General features: G+C 40.0%; 2 protein-coding genes across 8 annotated transcripts in view; one reads left to right on the top strand and one right to left on the bottom strand.

Annotated features, from left to right (window-relative positions):
* The window catches only part of LOC148965166 (uncharacterized), a 105,782-nt gene that overhangs the window by 27,074 nt on the left and 61,316 nt on the right, over nt 1–17,392 (top strand). The gene's annotated exons all lie outside the window — the stretch shown is intronic.
* Nucleotides 8,787–17,392, bottom strand: part of net1 (neuroepithelial cell transforming 1) — a 56,955-nt gene continuing 48,349 nt past the window's right edge. For 5 of the 6 annotated variants that reach the window (XM_089126808.1, XM_089126807.1, XM_089126806.1 and 2 more), the window contains 8 exons: nt 12,649–12,924; nt 12,111–12,173; nt 11,836–11,932; nt 11,680–11,756; nt 11,325–11,582; nt 11,064–11,234; nt 10,586–10,772; nt 8,787–10,490 (listed from right to left, as the gene is read on the bottom strand). In XM_089126808.1, the coding sequence (XP_088982934.1) occupies nt 10,051–10,490; nt 10,586–10,772; nt 11,064–11,234; nt 11,325–11,582; nt 11,680–11,756; nt 11,836–11,932; nt 12,111–12,173; nt 12,649–12,924 (1,569 nt within the window). In that variant the 3' untranslated portion in view covers nt 8,787–10,050. Of the gene's footprint in view, nt 10,491–10,585; nt 10,773–11,063; nt 11,235–11,324; nt 11,583–11,679; nt 11,757–11,835; nt 11,933–12,110; nt 12,174–12,648; nt 12,925–15,593; nt 15,910–17,392 lie in introns of those variants that run through there. The other variant, XM_039668030.2, reaches the window with a different exon arrangement.

The raw sequence follows: 17,392 nt of genomic DNA on the forward strand, positions 1-17,392 counted from the left end.
GTAATGTATTTTAATATCATTATTTTTCATGAAATTTCTTTTTCAAATTTGACTTAAAAATTACTATTGGCATATTTTTGCATTTTTGTAATTTTTCTGTTGTCAACGGTATTTAATATATAACAAAAAATTTGTAATGCTATTTTTTTACAATGTTTTTTAAAATGTTTTTAATATGTAATCATAAATTAAATGCAGTACACTAAATACTACCGTGATGTGAAAGTACTTAAATGAAAAATATAATAATGTTTTTAATACGTAGAAATAGGCTACTAAATGATAAAAAAAAGTATTTACATTTACATTGTCTACATTTATTTTTATTTTGTTGTGAATTATGACCCGGGCTTGTTCTTGGTGTTTTTTTTGTTTTTTTGAGCTCACCTCTTTCTTCATCAGTATATTTATTTTTATCGACAGTTTAATGCACTGATTTGTCCTCTTTTTACCTCTCTCAGACCTCCAAAGTCTGTCCAGCATGATAACTCTTGTTTTGTCTCGTTTGGTTTGCTTTGAGCGCCTTTGTTCTTTGATCGGTCTTGCAGTTCTGCTGATGTCACTAATTCATGGACAGGAGAATTGTCTTATCTGCCTTCCCAGCAATGCATGATGGGAGGTTTTCTGGGAATCACTGCTGTAGGCCGAAACAACATTTCAGAGCATAGCAGATGACTGTATAGTTCTGCTCACTGACTGCTAACCGTAGAGACAACTCACTTTCACACAAACAAGCATTGATCAGAGAATGAGTCCACACCACAATGACAGCTCAACATAACCTCTTGCTCTCAAAGGAAGTATGGATTCACAATACTCTGGACAGTCCCTGATAACAAGTCAATTGGCATAATTTTATCACGCATTTAGTTGGGACCTTTAATCCTTGCAAATAATATTACTAAAACTGCAGGCAAATGAGATGACCCCCATTGTGAATTATATAGGGAACAAGGACCAGTTTTGGAAACAGCTTGCGTTTATTGTTCCACAAGGAGTAAATTAGCATTCTCAAGCAACACAAACTCAGGTGTCATTAATTCACTTAATGCAGAGCAGTTTGCAAGGAATGAGGAATGAAAAGACGAGTCTGAAAATTGGGAAAAGGTGCAATCATATGAATAAATATAGCTTTAGCGAATCTGTTAAAAATTGTGGTTGTTGTGACTAGTCACCTGACCCCTGATGAAGACACCACTTGGCTAGTGGCCTCCAGGAGTTTATCCTGCTTCATGGCCCCGCTTTCATAAAAAAAAAAGAAAAAAAAAAAGTTTAATTTGCTGTTCAATTGGCCAAAAAGCTTCCAGACTGTTTTGGTCCCTGGGTTTACATGACGGATTCAGAAAAGGATAAGTCATGATATAAGAAATTCTATGAAGGAATTCAAAATGTTGGTGCAGGGCACAAGATTACCATCCTGGTAAAATTGTGCGTCCGTGCATGTGCCCAGTAACTTTCCAAGAAGAGATGTTTCTTAGATTTTGAAACTGATTTCACTCCCATTGGTGAGAACAACAGATGGTTCAAACCTAAACTCGCGCTATTGGTTGATCCAGAGCTGCTCTATCGAGTTGTTTGAGAGTTTGGTTTAGGATTTAAATAAAAAGTATATGTTTAATATCAGGTGAAAGTCTATAGAGATTGTTTTGGAATGGGAAGTTGCTGTATAAATGCTAACATACAGCCACTAAAGCCAAAGCTATTCAGAGAGAGATGAGCACCAGCTGACGGCTGAGATCTGTTCCGTCTTGTCTGTGTTTGTACAGTCAGGAACACATAATTTGAGCTTCTGGACAACTTCTTCCTCCTTTGATGTTTTCCATTAGAGAGATTGAGTGTGTTGGCCTGGAAGAAGCTTGGGACTACTTGTGTAACACACCTTCAGATCCTTGAGAACCATGAGAGGGGGAGAGAGAGTGAATCCTTTTGAGGTTGCTGTCGGGCTACGTTGGAAAAAAAATCCATTACTGTAAAACTGCAAGATTTTCTTAATTTTCCTGTATTTTGAAGGCCCTCGGGGCCCTCAGAACAGACAGCTTGGAGTCATGGATGTTGAGGTCATAGTGATGAAGAACTTGCACTATTGTTCTCCTGTTTAAAGCTCTAAATCTGTTTCAACAGGAAGAGGGAATACTTCTCTTACAGGGAAAACAGACCCCCCAGTGCTGTGTTTGATTTGGACCTGGTTCAGTCAACAGATATCTCACTGTCCGACCCCACCCCTCCTCTCCACACACAATTACAACCTCAATCGCAACATCTCTTATTTTCGGTCTTCTCAAGAAATTGCTTCATTAATGACTGTATTTTTAGATTATTGCGGTTGAGGAATATATATGGTCGTAGAATGGGTGGTCTGACAATGATCATAGTTTCAGTGAAATGTTTTGGTCTGCCTAAAAGCTTTGGTCTGTTGTGTGCCAGAAGAGCATTTTAGAGGAGCAGATTGTCTGTTGTTTATGAGGTGATGCTGTCAGCCCTGCCTGTGCACTTACACAATCGTGAAACTGACACAAACTATTCACATCAAACTCTTTCTACACAAGATCAAAAATATTAACATATTAACATTTCTGTTGTCCAACAATTCCCCCTTTTTTGTATATCTGGGAATATAACGGAGATCAAAGATATTTCATGATATGTGTAATCTATGAATTACTGTGATTGAAGCATAAATAAGACAAAATCTATTTATATCAAATTAACTGAAATATGAAAGGAAAAAGGCATGGATTTTTGTACACTCCAATATTTAGGAATATTTATTTTTTCCTCATACGATGAAATTAATAATATTTGAGCAAAAATATATATATGAAATATTTTTAGTTTATATAAAAGCATTTTGTGCCATATTTACTTTTGTAATCAATTTAAGTTCAACTAAGTAAAATAAAATAAATAAATTGGTTGCCTTAAAATTTTTGAACTGGAAAAAGTGAGTTAATACAATGAAGGAGATTGATTTAATTTAATCATCAGAAACTCAAAATAATAAATTATCTGAAGACTAAATAAATTAAGTTGATTTGACAAAAGAAAAAAATGTCGTGATAGTAAAGCTTGAAAACATTGTGTATATGTGTGTGTAACACAGTCTCATCCCAAATCGTCATATAACTGACGTTTTGGGACGTATTTTGACCATACGTCAATATCCGCCTTTTTAGGGCCCCCTTAAACGTCGGTAGATGGCTATCCCGGGCCGTCATACAACTGACGCTTTACCTTTAACGTCAGTTAGGTGACGGGTTAGGTTTAGGGTTAAGTTTAGGTATGGGGTAGAGTTAGGATCCCATAACCTCATCTACCGACGTTTAAGGGGGCCCTAAAAAGGCGAATATTGACGTATGGTCAAAAGACGTCCCAAAACGTCAGTTATATGACGATTTGGGATGAGACCGGGTTGGTGTGTGTATATATGTAACAATATTTGATATACAAGATTTTCTGAAGGTTGTCGTCACAAGAACGAGAGCTATTTTAGTCTCACCGACCTCAAGTACATGTAATACAAAGATCTTGGTTAATTTTGACTTGAACATGATTGAAAGTAATGACTTGTAGTTCAGATCACAGACCAATTCATTGAGTGAGTGAATCATGATTCAAACCGATAACAAAAAGCTTAAAGCATTGTTCTCTCTAAAATCAAGAAGTCCAGTTTGAGGTCCATTGAATTCAAAGTTGTGAAGAATTGCAAAACTTAATGTTAGCCTACCCACAAGTTTCTGGGGAACAGGCAGTGAAGACCAATCGGTCCAATAAGTGTGTTTGTGTTTGTTATACGCAATTAAGCTTATCAAAAGATAAGGCTCCACACAAGGATTCGCTCGAAGAATTGCAGTCAAAATCCATGCGATTTCATAAGGCAAAGGTAACATTCAGGGGGAGATGGTGCGTAAGACGTGGGCTACGTGCTCGTTTTGTTCTTCCAGATTGAATGCTGAATGTTTGTGTATGGACATAGAAGGACTTATTCTCGTGACTGTATATAACTGATGGTGGATGAAAACACAACGCAGGCCAAAGGTTTATAGCCCAAAACTAAAGCTGCATCTTTAAATTTCTCTAAGCCATCAGGTATTCAGGGAGGAAATTAAAGTACACCAGTCTCTGGTTGCTTTTTGTAATAAAAACATAATTCAGCTTGACTGAAGCCACAGAACATTGTGTTTTGTGCAAAAGGGTGTGAGGAAAGATCTATTACAAAATTAAAATCCACATGATGTCGTGCTACTAAACTTACACACACCAATTTGAGTTGATTTTTCCCAGGAAAACAAAAGGCTAAAATTGTTACGTGTTTTAATTAGTGTTATCTAACACAGCATGTTTTTGAGTCGAGAGAATGATAGGTAGTACTGGCTTTATGTGATCCTCTAATGGCCATTGAGTCTTATGTTGTGAGTGTCAATGATCCTAAAAGAGTGGTTAAGGAAAGTAGGGAGGAAGCATATAATCTCTATGAAACCTCAAGCTTTTTTTCTTCTAGTACTCTAGAAAGCCAATCATTATAATAATATTAACCTTTCCATCTTAAAATTCTTGTTTTCTATATCTGTCAGTGGGCCTCAACTGGGCAAACAGTCCTGTAATGAAACTAGATTGCATTTCCAAGGAAATGGAGATACTTGCAAAGCAGCAGATGTTGTTTTTAAGCATCTTTTTCCAGAAAGAATATACTCGTCATCATTCAGTATGTAAATAAATTAGAAAAATGACAGAATATGCTAATATTATGATGATGCTATCGCTGTCAATTAATCTTTAAATGGCAAATATTATGTTTTTAAATGTAACAATGTGTTAAAAATATCACTAAAAAAGTACTGCACGGTTTCGTACATTTAAACTTAGACAGCATAATGACTGAAGCAGTCAAAGAAGTGTATTGGCAAAATATGCGCACATTTGCTGTAACTCTGAGCTATGCTGTTTATTGTTATGTAATTGTCTCAAGTTGAGAGTAGGTGTGGTCCTGAGATTTGATGACGACTTGCAACAAAACAGTAGCTGCGGTAATTGCAGCTATTTAAATGTAGTTTCTACAACACAAGAGCAAAATGGAGGAATGCTTAGAGTTAAACGATGCAATTTGGGAAGCGAAGTTAAAGATAAATTTAACAAATATATTTTGTGTGTATGTAAAAGCATAAAACTGTCTCCTAATGTAAATTTATACAAGGAAACCAGTATATCCTGATAGCATTGTAATATGTTGCAATCACTCATAAAGAGAGAAAAATGGCACTGACATAGTTCGCCGTACCTCCTTTTCAGGAATAGATCCTCTTGCATAAGCTGAAAATTTCACAAACTTTATAACTATTTGTGGCACCATGGCCTGTAAACAAATCACAATTTATGCAATAAGTGAACCTGTTCACCCTCTGACCCATCTCTCAGTTTTGGATAATGTTGGTTGTATGATTGTCAATCTTACAACCAACGTTATTTATCTACAACATTGTTATATATATATTTAACATTTCATTTAACATTAACTTGTATATAAATCATAAATTATATTATAAATGCATGCAATATAATTATACAAGTTGACATGTGTAATAACTTTATTTAAATCTATTTTTGGTTTTTCCTCATTCAAGTTGTCTGTGCTTGTATACTTATACACAGAGGTTTTGTCAAGATGGCCGACAAGAGACTTGCCTTAAAGGGACATTATTTGAAGGCTCCACATACAAAATACAAACTTCGGTCATGAAACTGGTGCAGGCTAAGGGGTCTCCCAGCAAACAAATTTAGGTTCTGGAAACATTAGTTTTTGGTTCCCAGAACGTTCCTAGAACTTTCCCTTTACGTTAAAAAAATGGAACCTAAAAATAAGCTACATGGAACGTTCCTATAACGTTCTTGTTTGGTTCCCCCCCAAAAAAATAACCTCATGGGACCATTCAGGAATGTTAGGGGAACGTTCTGTGTTTGCTGGGCTATAACTCAACATGATTGGTGCTGTAGCAGTAGCCAATGAGCTCGCTGCTCAACCTTCAAATACTTGGTAGCATTTGCCTTAGCAGTGCAGCCCACTTTCAGAAACCCTCCACCTTCTCCAGCTCCACCTGTACAGATCTGCTACGAATAATTAATGTATGCTAATGTACAGCAGCAGCATATCTTACTTGCTCATAGCAGTGTGTTGTGTTGGCAGCAGCAAGTCCTGTACTTGCTCTGCTATCGCAGCATCTATTCCACCAAGACCAAATATATCCACATTGTCATATCCATTACCATGCCAAACACTCAGAGTTGTCATGACAGAACAAAAATTTGTAACATTTTTTTGATTGATACCCAAGTGAAATTAAATTACTTGAATCACCTCCATGAGCACCACAGCTCCAACATGTGTAGAAAGCCTGTGCGCTATTAACATTGGGCTATTGCTCAATGTTTTGTTGGTTGTGTTTTGGGTTTTGTCCCCAAATGTGAGCTAGCATGTGAACAATATAATGTAAAAGAAGCAAGAGGGAATATAGGATGTCAATCTTTGACTAGTACTGGGTGATTCATAGCTTTAATATGAATTTGACACCAGTTCCCCTTCAGCTCGGAAGTGACGGTTTTGCATGTCATGCTATTCTTTTCTGAAGTACCTCTGGGTGAATGAACTCATGTTCTGTTTAAATAAAGTGTCCCGGAGTAGGTATCTCAGTGCCAAGTAAGTGCATGCGAGCTTACGTCAGACAGGCTTTGAATGAGCGATTCATATTTTTTTTTTAAGACTGTTGTGCTGCTTGTCCTACATATTGGGACCTTTTTGTTTATGCTTGTGTCTGAAACTGAAGGCAGCTGGCTAGTCACTCAATGACCTAATATGCAGTGTTTGTGTGTGCCAGTACTGCCAGAAGAAACTGCTGTAGACAGGCTTACAAATCACCATAACACTGTAGCTACTCATCTAGAACAATTTCAGGTGAGCTTTAGATCAAACAAAGCAAATATTTATTATCTACACAGCTAATTTTGGAGGGAAATTGAATAATACGTTGGAGTTTAAAAATAAATGAATTCCTGTATTCGCTCGATCACACACCATTTTATTCCGTTTGAATCGAACAATCCTGTGCATAAGTTGGAAGAAGGCATCTTATTTGGCACACTATGACATTGAAACATTGAATTTAGATGCCTTTTTCAGACACAAACTATGTATGAAAGACAAAAGACCACATCTGAGCTTTAATGTATTCATCAGCCTTTTTTGTTCTGCTGTGCCTTTAGGATAAAAATAGCGATACTCTGTACATTCTAACTCATGATCAAATATCAGTCGCCTCAATGAAATCACAACCAAGATCTGATTTCTTGAATGCATGAAGACGTAATCCAAACTTAAGATTTATTACGGCCGAGGCTTGTGTCGCTCCATCACCATATAACAACATGAGGACGTTGACCTATTAGCTTCTTCTTGCAAGATTTGGTCTCCATTAGTCTTTGTCAAACGTTACATAACCCCAATCATCTGAGACACCGAGAAGACACATTCGCTTATGTAACCATAATGATCTGACACTTAAGCGGGTAGGTGCTAATTCAGCAGCTCTATAAGTGGGTGTTTTGACAGACCTTCGTTTCCATAATGTTGGGCTTTTTTTTTTACAAAATTAGATTGAAATGTTAGTAAATTAGAGATAGTTTTATGAAAAGGTCATTCCCAAAGGTCTCCCAAACCCCCTGTGAATGCATCTGTTCGCAGTTGTAAACTAACCATCATCAGTTTGTTTGAGTTCCTCCCAGTAGACTCAATTAAAGCTGTTACCTCTCGTACAGTGAGGAACAATATACGGGAGTGTTGCTTCGCAATAGAAACCCACTTTATGATAACCCAAACTGCTCGTAAATGCGTGCGACCACTCGCTGACCCCGGAAATGTTGTGTGTCTACATTATTAGCGTTTATTAAAGTAAATCCGCAACAGCAGGCAGCCTCCCCGGGCAAAAACAACTGAACATTTAAGAGAATTCCGTTATCCCTAAAAGGCAGACATGAGGCAATTTCTCCATAAAACCTGAATCTCTTAAAAGTAGCCCTGCCAAGCACAAGGCCGTTTTGAGTATCTAAGAGCCAAATGACTTAATGCACGTAAAATCAATCCATGCTGTGAACTCATTGGCTGAGATTAGCTTTAAACAAGACCCGATCGCATTCTTGGGACCCATCGTCAGTGTTCACACACAAGCTCTCTGATTGACCGTCAGACAAACAAAGCGATCGTGTGTTATTTCGAATCCAGACTCCAAAGCGGACGTGCTAAGTGACTCCTGACAGCCCATTTGTTTTGGGCCTCCCACTAAAGAGATTATCAGAGGCAAATACCATCAGTGAAGGGGGTTTGTGGAGATAAATGAAGGTATTTGTTTAATACAGACTTACTTTATGCAGCTGCCAAGTTCTAAATGAAATGGAGACGGGGTGGTTTAGTGGAGCTGGATAAGAGACGGATTCAGTGCATGAAAATCATCCAAAAGCTAAAAATGGAAGATGATTTAGGCATGTCGCCCACATTGGGGGATTTGTTTAAAATCCTTTTGAGTGATTCATTGTCAACGGAGAAAAACACGTAGTAGTTTAACTAATTAACCTGCGTGTGAGTGAATTCGTGTCAGTATGCTTATTGAGTGCCTGTCTACCTGGAATTTATGGAAAAAATGTATCGTATCACGTCGGCATGTGTTGCCGAAATGCCTTTGGAAAACTTTCATGCTTTGTAGTGTAGAACAACAGTTCGCATCAGAAGAGAAGAAAAGAAACTCTTGTCAGTTGCAAATCTTACACAGACCTTTATTGTTCTTAATAGTTGATTTTTACACCACATACTGTACACACAGGCCACCACAGTCCCTCTCAATATTGTACATCAATTCTTCTCAGTTACAAACTTTTACACACATTACGTTTTCAAGTGGTCATGACACTCTTTAACCTTCTTTAACAGTTCCATTCTCTTCAACATACTTTTCATCTTTCCTTCTCAAAACAACATTTTGGCTTTTTACCAGTGTATCAAGCCGTCTACTTCATGAAGACACTACAAAATAAAAATAACAGCAAACCAAAGTCCATGGATGGTTGCTAATATCGAGTAGCGCCAATCATCAAGTCCGTCTAGTCGTATCCAACTCTATTCCAAATTTCCTTCTAAATATCACTTCAACATTTCTCAAGCCTTCATTCAATATTCAAGTTCTCTTCTACGCGACTGTCAGTTCTGCGTCATCTTTCTGCTTCGACAAGCATGTACATGCACTGGGCCCTCATGATAATACAGGTAGGACTCAACAAGTAAAGCTCCATGCAAGATGCTACATTGTAATATTCATCCATCATTTTGGCGGGTGGAAAAAAAAAATATGGCTCAGGTTTGATTTTTGCATTTACAAAATGTCAAATTTTCCAATTGGAAACTAAAATCATATTGCTAGTGAACATAGCATTCTTTTCTTGATAAATTATACCATCTGATTTAAATATAAAATGGAGCTGATAAAATATCCGTTTAATGGGAATGTACTTGTAAGACTTGCCTTCCAGTAGAGCCATGAATCAGACTTTTACAAAGTATTCATTAATTTCATCTCTTTTTCTCAGTGGGTACTCTTCCCTTCTAAAAGCTAAACACAGTGCTTTTAATAAAAACAAAAAAAGAGCTACAGTAAATATCTTATTGAGAAGTTTAAAAAAGTATAACTTTAATTACAAAAAAAGCAAAAATCAATATCAATAAAATAAACGACAAAAAATGACCACACTAACAGTAAACAAGACTAGATGCGTGATCTTGCGCTTTCACACAAATCGACATGGTGGTTTAAAGTGTGCGGGCTGTCTTCAATCCCTTGAGATTCACACAGTCGCCTCAAATACTGTCTTTCTGGTACTGGTGTGGCCCACGTGGACCTAGGAGGGTTTTTGGGGGAGGGATTTGGTAATAGCTGCCATTGTGGACAGTAACACAAAAACACTGCTGTAGAAACAGTCTTTACACACACATAAATACAAGTCCTCCGCATGGTGTCTTTACACCATGGTCTCCTTCCTCTTTCCCAGCGAGCAGAGTGAACGCTTTTCCTTTTTAGATTTGCGAGGCAGGGAGGGGCCGGAAATCGAAGATGATGAAGAGGACGAGGAGAGGGTGGAGGTGGCGGAAGGAGTGGGGCTGGGGGGCTCCTCGGAGCTGGGGGAGGAAGGGGCGGAAACTGCGGCCCGCGGACAGTTCTCATCCATCTCTTCCATATGGATGATGGCGGAGACTGTAGATGAGCGCCGTTTGGTACAAATGTCGGTACTGGCTGGGGTGGACATGGATTCATTCTCAGGGAGCGGTGAATCTTTCTGGGTTGACATGGCGCTGCGGAGGCAGTTGAGCCACTGTTGCTTGTGGAAGATGTCATTGACCTGCAGTGTGTGGGACTGACCCTGAGATGAGTCCTGGAAGCGCACTCGGAAGATGTTCTTGGCTACAGGGGAGGAAAAAAGACTCAAATGAGCAAAAGTAATGGAATTATAAAGGAAATGATTTGATAAGCCTGACACTGAGAGGCATCAAGCTTACCTTTATCTCCATTACTAAAGGCCCCTCGGAATGAGCCGCCCATGCGAACGTCTCCGTCCTGCAGGTCTTCCAATACAAGATCCTGCACAGGGATCGGCTGACGGTACACTTGAAAACAATGCCGGTCATTCCGTGTCACAGGCCGGGTCAAGACCAGAATCTCCGTGAACAGAAAAACGTGCAACTTCTAAGGAGAAGAATGGAGGGAAAAAGAGAGGTCTGGTTATTGACATGTTGTTTGAACGTTGGACTGATTTGCAAGTATTAACAGTTTTCTTCCTTGGCACTCTCAAAGATTCCCCTGTCATTGTATCATGTGTTTGAGAGGTAAAGGAAGCCAATTCCTTCCCTCTGATGGCCTTTTTTGGAATATGGTGACTTTAGTGTTTATATTTCCAGAAAACTAAAATCAGAAATGATTTGTCCCCAGGGTTCAAACTGTTATGGATGTGTTTGTGTGGAAGACAAACAAACTCACCGTGCCACTTTTGTTCCGAAGTTCACCATGGCAAAGCAGGCTTTTGCACTGCTCTATGCGTGGGTCTTTCTGTCTATCATCCAAATATTCCAGCTTATCGATATAGTATTGACATTCTGACTCTCCTTTCTTCATGTTGATGTCAGCCAACACTGCCTGAATAATGCTTATCTGGAAAAGAGAAACAAAGTCAGCATTAACACCAAATGTCACTTTCTCAATTTGAAAGCCTACATTTGCTGGATGTGTGTCTGTACTTACAGCCTGCTCAAGGCTTGCTGTGTCTGGATGATCTGGTGGTGTGTGTCTTAAAATCTCTTTCAGAAGAAGGGGGTATTTGACCAATCGTGAACGAGGGATGTCCAAGAAGCTCCACAAGTCTAGTTTCCTGCTGAAAGGTGACTCAAGGCAGCGCTGTAAGAAGTCCTGAACTCTTGGGTCTTGTTTCTTCTGGTCAAGCAAGGCTTTTGCGGCTAACTGGTTACTGCAATATGCCCTGTACGCATTTAACCCGGGCAGCTGCGGAGGAAAGCGAGAGTTAGTCTTAACACTCTTATGATGTTCAACAATTCATGTGCATGTCATAATAATATAAAGACAGCAAAACGATACTTACCCAGTTCACAACAATCTTGCCGATCTGTCCTACTGTACCATCTCGGCCTGTAGCCTTCGCCAACTGAGCGAGAAGATCTGATTGGGTAAAGAATAAGTTAGCTCTACTTGTCGCAATTGTTTATGCGAAAATAAGATGTCCGGGTAAGATGTCTACCTTCATGTAGAGGAATATATGCATCCAAGTCTCCAAAGATGGCTGTCAGCTCCTCCTCAGACATGATAGAAAGTTTCAGCATGGGATCATGGTACGCCTGGACACACAAAATGAAAAAAAATTAGTAAATAATAGCTACAGCCTCTAATTTTAAAAAGAGAGACATTCTTGTCTATAAATGGAGGAAGGAAGCCAGCCAATATGTCTAACTCTGAAAGCACAGCCAAGAACTTATTTGCTTTAAATGTTCCAACTAATAATTGAAATGTACAAACCTTTCGGGCTAACTTCAGGTCTTCAATCAGGTCCTGTTCTCCCCGAGACAGCTCAAAAATTGCCTGGAGAGATGGTAAACAACACATTCAAAACTAAGAAGATAGTTCAAGTATTTTTAGTCAAGCCCCTATCAATCAGATTCTCTCTTTGGTGGGAAATATTTGAGGGGCTCACAGTTTGCTGTAATGTCTGATTACTAAGTCTAGTTGTGAATGAGAGGTCGATGCTTTGTGCGTCAGACCAGCCAGTCTATGTTAGCACTGTACGTCTGACTCTGAGCCAGACTCTCTCCGCTCCATTCCATTGCGTGTTAAGAACACACGCCAAAAAAAACACAGCCAGAATGAGAGCGGTAGAGCGATGGAGGATAAAAACAGAGGGAGAAAAGGAACAGGGCACTTTCCAAGCCCCAGGCCCTTTGGGTTTCATAAGTCTCACAGGCCTGATTCAATAGCGTCTGGCTGAGAGACTAAGAGTGGATTTAATAGTCTAGGTTTTACAGTGCTGTCTGGATTCCGTAGTTCCGTCTGTACTCACCTCTTGTCTCTTAATCTCTTTGGTGGAAAACGTCCCTTTCTGGTGGACGTCCAGAGTCTCAGACCAGAGCGTGCTGTTGCGGCGTTTGGGTGGTGTGGGAGCTGCGGCTTTGCTGCAGGGCTTCTGCTGGGGCACGCCCGGAGACCGCCCATCACCCCGGAACGAGGCTTGGAGGGTCTGGCCGAAGCGTCGGACGGCCCCATTCTTTGCGGGAGAGATGAGGTTCGCCAGCGAGGTCACTCGGCCAAGAGGCCTCACACGCTTGGTACACGGTTCCTATGAGACACGTGGATGAAAATAAACGTTAAAACTTAAATCACCCCCTACGGACCACAACAGATTCCTTCATGCTTCATTGAATGCACAACTCCCAATACAAGAAGGCTAACGTTGAGACCACAAGTTGCCGCCTCACTTAAACGGAGGCTATTGTATAATTCACAGGATAAACTCCTCACTGGTGCGGTCATCTGCAGGTCAGGTTGATTGGTGTTTCCTGGGCGACAGACAGCTAGGCGGAAGCTCCAACCTCTTGAGTTAGCAGCTGTTATGCCCATCAAGTGAGATTGACCCTCTCAGCAAAAAAAAATAAAAAAATCTCTCTCTCTCAATATATACACGCATAAAAACATGAACAAAACCCTCTCAAACTGCAGCCCTGGACACCCAGGGTTCAAGAGGCATGACTGGAATGTAGGAGACTCCAGTCAGCTGTCCCACGCTGATGACCCACACACACATTCGACATCATGGCCTAACTATAGCAAACAGGTCTCCAAATCAGAGCACTTAATAGATACATTTGCTCTTTTTCAAGGGGGAGTGTATTTGGGTCAGAGGGACCACCATGGTAAGTTATAGATTTGACACAGGCCTTGTAAACAGGCAGCACTCTACCCCCCTCTTCTCTTTCCTTTCTTCCATTAAGAGCTGTTTATGGTTTCGTGTTGAGGCAGGCCCTGTAGCCCTCGCGTGAGAGATACGGGTGCACCTGAACCCCCTGTAAGAGGGGGAGGTGAGCACTCTCAATCCCAACATCCATAATGACTGGGCCTCCAGCCAACCTCAACAGACCTGAGAGGAGAGGGGAGGGGGATCAAAGCAAAACAGATCTGAGATGTTGATCCTACACTCACTCGAGAGATCTGACTGAAAAAAACTTCTACCGTTCCTGGAACAATGTGAGCTTTGTCGTCAAAAAGTGTTGGTGTCTTTCAACCAGCGGGGACAAAAAGCACTATGTGCTTGGCACTTTTTAAAATGCACATTTCAATAGATTTTCCAGTGCTGGATGGTTTTCCAGCAGCTGAAAGTATAAAAAAGGGATGTGTTGTTCTCATCTTGGCAAAGTGAAACCACCCCATTCCAGTGACCGGAGTAGACAGCTGCCGAGCAGATCTACAACTTCACTTTAGTGGGAACTGCAACTATGGCCCAACCTCAACTAAACTTGGCAGCCCAGTTCTGCCTGCCTGTCCTTCCTCCGCTGTAACATATCATGCTAAACATGAAGACCACATCTGAACCTTCTCCAATGGTGGCCAAAAACACAAGATGTTGGGGAGACAGAACTCAGAGGAAGCAGTCTGACTAAACACTAAATTCAAAAGACCACAGCAGTACCTGTGTGTGTGATTAGTGGCTCTACGCAAATAATCAGAGCATTGCTGCTGCCCATTGTGCTCTTACTGCTGTTTAGGGAATCCCTGTGATGTCAAACACTTTAGTTCTCGCTTTTCTTGAAATTATAGATCATCGTGTGGAAAGAGTAACATGCAAACAGACAGAGTGTGGCTGTTTCTAGTTGTGTTGACTTTTTAGGGACCCCCCTGGAGAGTTGGAATGGGAGAACATAGCAGGGGGAAGCCTCCCCCACAGGAACTGAAGTTTAGACCACTGCTGTGTAACATTTTGTTTGCTTAGGTAAACTTTGGAGACATAATTGTTACTAAATGCTAAATGTGATAAAATTAAAAAAGGTAAAATAAAAAAATCAAGGTTTCCTTTTTAGGAGTCTTAAATCATTATAATTAGCTGTACATAAAAACAAAGGAAGTCTATGGTATTGTTTCTGTTCTTTCTTCAAAATCCCTCTGATGAATGGATTGGATTATTTAAATCTTTACTGGCAAGCCATACAAATATACCTGGCATAGCTAATGCATGCGATTTATAAAATGAATGGAGGGAACTAAATAAACTATTGTTGTGACTAAACCAAAGTCCCTCAGCTTTGAGCCACAACTTTATAAAAACCTCCTGATTCATTCATAATTTGCAACTTCTGCTTTAGCCTTCCCGACAACTAAACCCTTTCTGTGGCCACTTCCGAATCAGAGTTGAAACCACAAATAGGAATAGCAGCCTGCTCAAGAGAAGTAAGATTAAAGCCTCTTTCTGGGTCTTGAATACATTTCTTAATGCTCAGAGCAGGGCTCAAGCATATCTGGGCTACAGGATGTGACTGCTTTCTGACATCTAGAATGCCCCTTAATCTTTGCAAGCTGAAAAGGCCCTGAAGGGTCCCTTCAAACCATTAGAAAATATGTGAAACTTCGGCTTAGGTGTACAACCAAACACACAGCCTTTAAACTTCCTGTATATGCATATTTAGCCACCATAATGGGCAAGACATTTTCAAAAAATGTTTAAAACTGTTCCAATCTAATCCAGTAATTCAATGACTACTTAAGTTGACCTTTAGCCTCATTGATTTGCAGAGCACTCACACACTCAGCTCCTGCCCCACCAGATACACTCTTGAGAAACACACCTGTGGTTTTTACTCCTTTAAAGGCCAGTGTGCATACAAGATAACAAGAGGGCAAGGTTCTGACTAGGCTGATAAAGAAAGTGTAGAAACTCAAACATGCTTTTATCAAGCAAAACAAAGAGCAAAAGAAACACCAGGACAGCATTTGTGATTAATTGTTTTTGGGTCTCACCTCTAGTTCTTTGTAAATCTGGTTCTGATAGTCTATCTTCTGTAAAGTCCGTTTGATAGGTACCACACAAGGTTCATCGTAAGCCACCATTTCTTTCAATAAAATCCACTGGTTGGTTTCTGTTATTTCCAAGGGTGAGTAATAATCCACATGTGATTCTTAAATAAAAGCGTAATGTAACATTAAGAGGTCTAAAAACCTCAACGACCCCCCCAACTCGTATTTGTCCGCCTAAGCGGAGCTTTCTAACTTCTAAACACACTCTTGGAGTGTGTGCTCTAACAATCTCTAACTTTGTTCTAGGGATGTGAGAGGTAGGGAGTGCTTATATACAGAGTTTTAAAAGGGTGGAGTCACTGTAAACTCACCAATGGCAAGAGGAAGGAGTTGGGGGTATGTAAATGACTCCAAACAGACAAAGTCTGAGAAACCTGACTCTCTGCTACTACTGTACACATCAACAAAGCTAACATTTGCCTTCTAGATACTATGCTTCTACATTTCGGTAGTGTCAAAATGTTACCATCCATAAAGCAGGAAAGCTTACAAAAATTCTGCCTTTAAAATATCATGGACTTTGAACAAACAAACCAACTAAAACTTCACAAATTCCCAAGTTTGCAGTACAACTTTCAAGATGAAATGGAACTAGGTGAATTTAGCTAATAGAAAAAGACTTGCTTTCACTATGCAAAGTGGATTGGTTTATGTATGTCTTTGAGTTGCATGAAGGATGTAAAGTGACAGGCATATTTGCTTTGAGATCTGCCTAATGAAGACCTGGGTCGTTATCACCCACTCATCAGCAGGGGAGGGGGATGATCAATTACAATATCAATCAGGGCTGAGGGGGTCACATGCACACAGAGCACTGGTGGCTGTCTGTGTATTGGAGGTGTGTGGGTAAGTCTGATGAGTCTCAAAAAGTTTCAGCGATCCGAAGCAGAAACTGACCCAGACCACGCCGTAAACACATCCTGCTTAACAAAAGCTGCTTTTCTCTGTCTATTTTTCAAAACCGCACACCCGTTGGTTTCCACATTTGTGTGACCAAGGAATATGGTTCACTAACAGACCCAAAACTTTTACTGCTACCTTCCCACACGGTCAGCAGTGGTAATAACTTTAGCTACGCAAATGGACTAGCATGATGTGTCAGTTGGTTTTAATAGAGATTTGTGTTAAAATGTGTGAAAGCATTGGGGTGCGTTAAGCAAATGGAGACGAATGATGTGCAGACTCTAAGCTTACCCTCCTGTGTCAATATAAGAGTGTGAAACAAGACATGAATTAGTGTGTTTGCATCCGGACACTTTCCACTCAGTGGACGAGTCAAACAGAAGCAATTATTTGCTAATGTAAACTGCATTCGGTTTACACTTTAGCTATTCTGTTATTCAAAACATTACTCAATACCTGTGTTCATAACAAATCTTTGTGCATCTCCAAAAAGTGAAGAGATTAAACAAAGATAGATGATTTTAGCAATTTAATATTTAATTAATTCAATTGTTTAATTATGACTAATCAGTACTGCACCATAACAGTTGTGCATATGTATTGTTGAAAGTTGAATATCAGTATGAGTGAAGTCAGTAACGGGGTTCCTTCATTACTCATCCCATGGGGAGACACTTTCATACTGTTCTCGGAGTGTTTTGATGAAAGGTGTGGCAGCCATATTGTATGAGAGCGCGGCTCAGCCTGAACCCCCTGCGGGCTAACACCTCGACACACATGACAGCTGGACATCTGGGTGTGAAGCACAAACACAGCACTCCTACTTTAGCGTTAAACAC

This window comes from Pimephales promelas, chromosome 24 (assembly GCF_988280905.1).
Source record: "Pimephales promelas chromosome 24, fPimPro1.hap1.1, whole genome shotgun sequence".
NCBI classification, from domain to species: domain Eukaryota; kingdom Metazoa; phylum Chordata; class Actinopteri; order Cypriniformes; family Leuciscidae; genus Pimephales; species Pimephales promelas.